Source organism: Carassius gibelio, chromosome B18 (assembly GCF_023724105.1).
Source record: "Carassius gibelio isolate Cgi1373 ecotype wild population from Czech Republic chromosome B18, carGib1.2-hapl.c, whole genome shotgun sequence".
NCBI lineage: Eukaryota > Metazoa > Chordata > Actinopteri > Cypriniformes > Cyprinidae > Carassius > Carassius gibelio.
Window position 1 is genome coordinate 29,830,452 of NC_068413.1, and position 6,761 is coordinate 29,837,212.

A 6,761-nucleotide genomic window follows, 5' to 3' on the forward strand; every position below is an offset into this window, starting at 1 on the left:
CAGTCACTTCGAGCTGACCTTAGTCTAACCAGAAGCCAGAATCTCTCAATAGCACAGCCGCAGCACGGCATAGCAGCTATCCAGTCTTCCTGTGAGACGGTATAAATCCACATCTTCGTGGATGAGGGAAATTTCGCTGATCTTCCCCCACCACCCTGGCCTGAGCCTGACGTTGACTGGATAAACCAGGTGGGTGACCTTACACTCTCTGACACAGGCGCCACTGTTTACCACCCGGTGATGCCAGAGAATAGAAAGTATTTCTTTGTGTTCCCAGCTACTGAAACACGCGCTCCTAAGCCTTATGCTCCTGACACTTGTGGGTTCCCCCCACCTCCTAAAGAGCTTCGAGAGTTACTCACATCTGCGGCCATGCCTTTACCTGCTAACAGAACGACTGTGCCTGTTACTTCACGATTCAGTTCAGTACCTGCTCATTTGAATCCTCCATCCTTTGCACCAAAGGCAGAGCCCGGTCTATGTTCTGTAGCACCTCATGCTAGGTCTGAATATTTATACCGGGGTCCTTCTCCTACAATTCCTAAGTTCAGCTGGTCTGATCCTGGTGTGTTTGCTCGGCTCCGGATAGCTCTGAAGAACCTGCTTCCACCAGATGGGACTGAACTTTTCTAATATCAGATCTTAGTGGATCACCTTAAGCTGGAGGAGGCTAGAATGATAGCAGATGCTTATCTTAACTCACCTACTCCATTCACTGATACGATGGCAGCGCTTCATGATTTGGTCAACCACATCAGCTAGCTTTAAGGAAGATTGATAGTGTCCTTGAGAGTCCTGACATAAAGAGAGGTGATATCTCAGCCTTCCAGAGGTTTGCTCTCCAAGTGCAGTCACTAGTGGGCCTATTGAGAACTCTGGGACGTGATGGTGAGCTGGAGATGAGATGTGGGTCCCAATTCGCATGCCTCCTAAGTAAGTTACCCCCTGAGCAGTGAGCTGAGTTTCATCGGCATATGTTCCTCCAACCTGGCACAACCCCTAATCTGACTGATCTTTCGAACTGGCTTCGTTATGAAACTTGGTGCCACAGTTATGATACTGAGCCTATGTCCAAGGGTTCACATGCAAAATCAGATTCAGGGAAAAGAACCGTGACCATCATACATGGAGTTGGAGAATCCCCTGTTGAGACTCCTGTCCATCGTAAAGGTCCTGTTTCAAAGACAACAAAGACAGAAATTTCGTTGACGAAGACTGTGACGAAAAATATTCGTCAACTAACCTTTTTCACGGACGAAAACTAAATAAAAAGTCAGATATGATGACGAAAAACGTTACGAAATATAACTGACACCTTAGTCAACGAATAAAGATGAGACGAAAATATATGGGAAGGACGAATGGAGAAGAGATCCAATCAGAGCGAATCTTTGAGGGTAGGTTGATCTATGCAGAAGCAGCCGCCAGCCGAGCCATTTTAAAAAGCCGCGGCAAATGCAAGCGCAACAGCTAAACAAACGCAGCAGCAGTTACACAGAAAAGAGAACAAAGATGAGTTTGCAGAAATTCGCACAGTTTCGAAGACGTTTTCATAACAGTTAAGTTGTTTACACAGGGAACTACACTGTGACCAAAATGGTCGCATACTGGTGTTCAGGGAGCAAGTCAAAAGTCTTCTTGCTTTTGTACCGACAACAAATACATACTAAATATGTCGAAATACCCGTCTTGGAAAGTGTGTTCGAAAAAGTCTGTGGTTATGTCTTCAGTGAAAGTAAAGAGTTGGAAAGAAATCGGATGTGTATCTTTATAATGGATGCATTTGTCTCTTAAAGTGACCGCGCCTAATTTACTAGCTCTGCTGTCAGTGTCTTTAATGTATGAAAATGAAAGTAAATCACTCACTGCTCTTGATTGATTTACTTTGTAGTTTTAACAAGAATTTATCCAAAGTCAATCCAAAAATCTGATAGAATAGATTATATTGTTTTACTAGTGACTAAAAAAAAATTATTAGGGACCTGACCATATTTTGCTTAAGTGTTTCTTTCTTTAATTGCTAATGCAACCTTTTCACACCACAGACTGAACCAAATTAAGCATTGCATCCGGCATTATCAAGATGAATTTGTTGTTCTGACACAGTTTAACCCTGAGTTATTGTCATATTTTATTACCAATTTCTAAACTACAGCAAATAAACTGTGATATTGTAAGAAACGTTGAAAGTGTCTGAATACATTTTGGTTTGATTGTGTATTTTGTTTTACAGTGAAGACTATGCAGTGCTATTTTAAATGAACAAAAACAAACTTAAAAAAATGTAAACATTGTGTAAATAGCACAAATAAATAAATAGAATGAACATACAATACAAATTAAACCCTTTTAAACAGGGCCCACTGTACAACTTCCACCGGGGTCCTTCTAACCCCAGCTACAAGACGGAGCAATGCACTGTGTGTACTGTAAGAAATAGAACAAGGTATGAGGTTTAAAAGATGGCAAGTAAAATAAAAAGCACATCTGTATGCAATACAGTTTCATTATTGTTGATTGTTATCCAGTAATTACTATACTATAAATAATTTGTGCGACCAAATCTTGTTTTGCGCCATTAACTGAAAAAGTTAGTAGCGCAAGTGCCACCAGTGGAAAAAGTTAGTGTAGTTCCCTGTTACATTATATTTAGTTGTGGTTGCACAGTCTTAGTTACACAGCTTTGGGTGATTTCAGTTGACTTTTTTCATTAGCAACACGCTAACGTTTTGCCGTGCACCTGGTCGAAGGGCAATGACAGAACAGAAATGTCAGAGCTAACATTAGGTCTAGGACGAAGACTTTTTATTGTTTTTGAGAATTGCACTTTATTTTTCTTAATGTTTTTGATTTTGCACAGACAGTAGAAGACAGTAAGTTTAGAGTTAGGTGGTTGTCTATTTCAATAATACTGTACTTCATCTTGAAAGAATGTCATATGCATTGCATATCATTCAGGACGAATGCATATCTGAGAGCATGTATATTTTACATTGAGAGCAGGCCTTATGTTTATTTTATAAATACCATTCCATAGCAGACTGATGGAAACATTTAGTCAAGTCAACTTGTCAAGTTGACTGTTCTACTAAAAAAAAAACTAGACTAAGACTAAAAGACTTAAGACTAGACTAAGACTAAAACTCTTATGATATTTAGTCGACTAAAACTAGACTAAGACTAAAACATTTCAGATGACTAAAATGTGACTAAAACTAAATGGTGTGTTATTCAAAAGACTAAGACTAAGACTAAATCCGAATTTGCTGTCAAAATTAACACTGGCCAAAGGGAAACTTTATTGTCCTTTCTGTGACAAGACTGAGCATTACCTGAGTCAGTGTGCCTCCTTCACTAAGCGTACCTCAGACCAGGTCAGGACTTGGATTCACAGTAACAACCGTTGTTGGCGCTGTACCAGGGCACACCATGCTGCACAGTGTGACCTTAACAAGCCCTGCAACATCTGCCAGGGCACCCAACTACGCCCTCTCCATGAGGTGAATGTCAGTCCATCCCCAAAGGAGGATTCAGCTAACATGGAGAAGAGCTGCCTAACAAATTCCTCCCAAGATAGATTCTTTCTGGATAAACCCTCTGTCAAAGGATGAGTTATGCTCAAAGTGGTTCCAGTGAATCTACATTATGAAGATCGTTCCTTGGATACCTTTGCTCTTCTTGACGATGGGTCAGAGAGAACCGTTCTACTCTCTACTGTAGTTAAGGCCTTGGGGATTCAGGGTATCCCAGAAAATCTTCCATTACGGACAGTGCAAGATGATATTCAGGTCATTCATGGTTTTTCTATTTCCTTTCAAGTCTCTTCCCTCTTTAAACCTCAGACCAGTTATAAGATAAATCATGCCTTCACAGCTGATCAGCTTAACCTGTCACGTCAGTCTTACCCAGTAGAACAGCTGCAACAGAAGTACAGACATCTGCGCGGTATTACCCTCCGTCCACTAACTGATGTCCAACCTTAACTTCTCATCGGTTCAGATCAACCCCATCTCATAACCCCGACAGAGCCTGTTCGATGGGGCGGAACGGGTGCACCAACTGCAGTTCACACATGCTTAGGTTGGACACTTCAGGGTCCTATACCGTCCATGGGCTGTCCTCCTACCCCACGGCAATGTCTGCTAACCTCCATGGATCCAATTCAGGATGAACTCCTTCAGAATGTTCAACAACTGTGGCAGTTGGATATGGTTCCACAGTGGGAGGGCAAAGAGGTAACCAGGTCCAAGCAGGATCAGGAGGCTCTTCAGATGCTTGACCATAAGACTCTTACAGTGGAAATGGAGGGAATCAACAGGTTGGCTACACCCCTACTGCGGAGAAAGGACATGCCTTTGTTGAAGGCACCTAAAGAATCAGTCTTACCTAACCTTCGCATTGTGCAGAGGCATCTACTGAAGGAGCCTGTCAGAGCTGAGGTCTATAAAGAGGAGATGAGGAAACTCATTGAAACAGGAGCTGTTAGGAAGGTGACGGACCCTATATCTGATTCAGATGAATGCTGGTACATTCCCCACTATCTCGTTAGTCACAATGGGAAGTTCCGCCTTGTCTTTAACTGCCCCTACCAGTATCAAGGACAAAGCCTTAATCAGTACCTGCTGCCAGGACCCACCCTCAGGGCCTCACTGTTGGGCGTCCTTATCCGTTTCAGAGAACATCCTGTGGCAGTGAGTGGGGATATTAAGGCGATGTTCCATCAGGTTTGCCTTATACCTGAGGACCGTCCTCTTCTCCGTTTCCTTTGGCGGGACCTGAAGATTGATGAGTCACCCAGAATTCTTGACTGGCAGGTATTACCCTTCGGCACAACCTCCATTCCTTGTTGTGCTACCTATGCACTACAGTGTCACGTGCGGCAACACCCCCTGACAGATGAGGCAATTAGATTCTCAGTGGAGAGGTGTTTCTATGTTGATAACGGCTTGCAGAGCCTGCCTACTGCTGATGAGGCTTGGAACTTGATTGATCGACTACGGAATATCCTGTCTGGAGCTGGATTCGAAATTCGCGAATGGGCCTGCAGTGATCCTACTGTGCTGAGACACCTACCTTCTCATGCACATGCTGCAACTGTGGACCTTTGGTTGACGCAGGAGAAGTCTGACATCCGGGTCTGAGCTGGAACTGGCAGACGGACACTTTGTCCTACAAATACCGACCTGTGATCTATAAGATTCCAACTTTGAGGAACATCTATAAGGTCCTAGCTACCCAGTACGACCCCCTGGGATGGCTTCTACCTTATTCCACTCGGGCAAAAGTCATCATTAAGCAGCTGTGGAACAAGCAGAGAGGGTGGGATGACCCCAACCTACCACCTGAGCTCTTCCAGTCCTGGAATGCATGGGAGGAAGAACTCCGATACCTTCCTTGTATCTCCTTCCCCCGGTCTTATGTTCCTCCTAAAGTTGTGAGGGACGGAGTCACCCATGAGGTACATATTTTCTCAGATGCCTCTGAGCAGGCAAATGGAGCGGTCGCCTACCTCCGGACTACTGACCAGGATGGTCAGACCTACCTGTCCTTCATTATATCACGCTCTCGTGTCACTCCTAAACGAGCTCACTCCAGTCCAAGACTGGAACTCTGTGGTAGTCTAGTAACGGCTCAGCTGGCTAAGTTACTGGAGACAGAGTTAACCCTACCAATCAAATCTATTTCCCTGTGGACAGACTCTACTACAGTCCTTCAGTGGTTGAATTCTGACTCCTGTCGTTACAGAGTCTTTGTTGGGAATAGAATCGCTGAAATCCAGGAGCTGACGGAGAAGTGTTCCCGGCATCATGTAATTTCTGCAGACAACCCCGCTGATGACCTCTCCAATACCTTGCTGTGCCAAACCAATGGTCTCAAGGACCCCCTTTCCTCCTCCAAGATCCCAAGGACTGGCCAGTAATCCCTAAGACTGAAACAAGGGAAGACTTTCGGGCCAACTTGGCTCCAGGGACTTCTCCAGAGGCAAAGTCCAGGGACTTCCCCTTCTCCAGGGGAAATACGGAGAAACTATTGGATTCTCCGAGGACGCGAAGCTGTCCGCCGGTTTCAACGTTACTGCCCAGAATGTCAACGTTGGAGGGCCCAACCGAAAATCCCTAAGATGTCAGATCTACCTGAGGCGCGCTTTCAGCTATACAAACCTGCCTTTTATTATTGCGGAATGGACTGCTTTAGGCCCCTTTTAGTCAAAATTGGTAGACATACAGAGAAGCGATGGGGCATTCTCTTGAAATGTCTGACCACTAGAGCGGTCCATCTAGACCTACTCCCTAGCCTGAGTACCGACTCATTCCTCATGGCTTTAAGAAGATTTGTTGCAAGGACAGGAACGCCAGCAGAATTATGGTCAGATCGAGGTATGAACTTTCGCGGGGGTGAAAGGGAGTTACGGGAAGCTTATGCTGCTTTGCTTCCTGACATAAAGGGGTCATCTTGCAGGCCAGAGGATCCACTTCCCCTTTAGTCCTCCATCGGCCCCTCATTTTGGTGGAGTTTGGGAGAGGGAAGTGAGATCAGTTAAATCTGCCTTATACACAGTTTTGGGAGCACAGTCAGTACCAGAGGAGGTCTTAATGACGGTCTTGCTGGAAGTATAGGCCATCCTTAATTCAAATCCCTTAGGGTAAGTTTCTTCAGACGTAGCAGATGCTGACCCAGTAACTCCAAATAGTCTCCTCAATGGGCGGCCTGATGGATCTCTGCCACAAGTCGTTTATCCAGTATCAGATTTATTAAGTCGC

The 6,761-nt window shown here is 44.6% G+C and overlaps 1 protein-coding gene across 1 annotated transcript in view; it reads right to left on the reverse strand.

The window, feature by feature from the left end:
* Positions 1-6,499: 6,499 nt before the first annotated feature.
* Positions 6,500-6,761, reverse strand: part of LOC127977503 (uncharacterized) — a 2,220-nt gene continuing 1,958 nt past the window's right edge. Inside the window, exon 3 of the mRNA XM_052582386.1 lies at positions 6,500-6,605. Coding sequence (XP_052438346.1) covers positions 6,500-6,605 — 106 coding nt within the window. The remainder of the gene's footprint in view (positions 6,606-6,761) is intronic.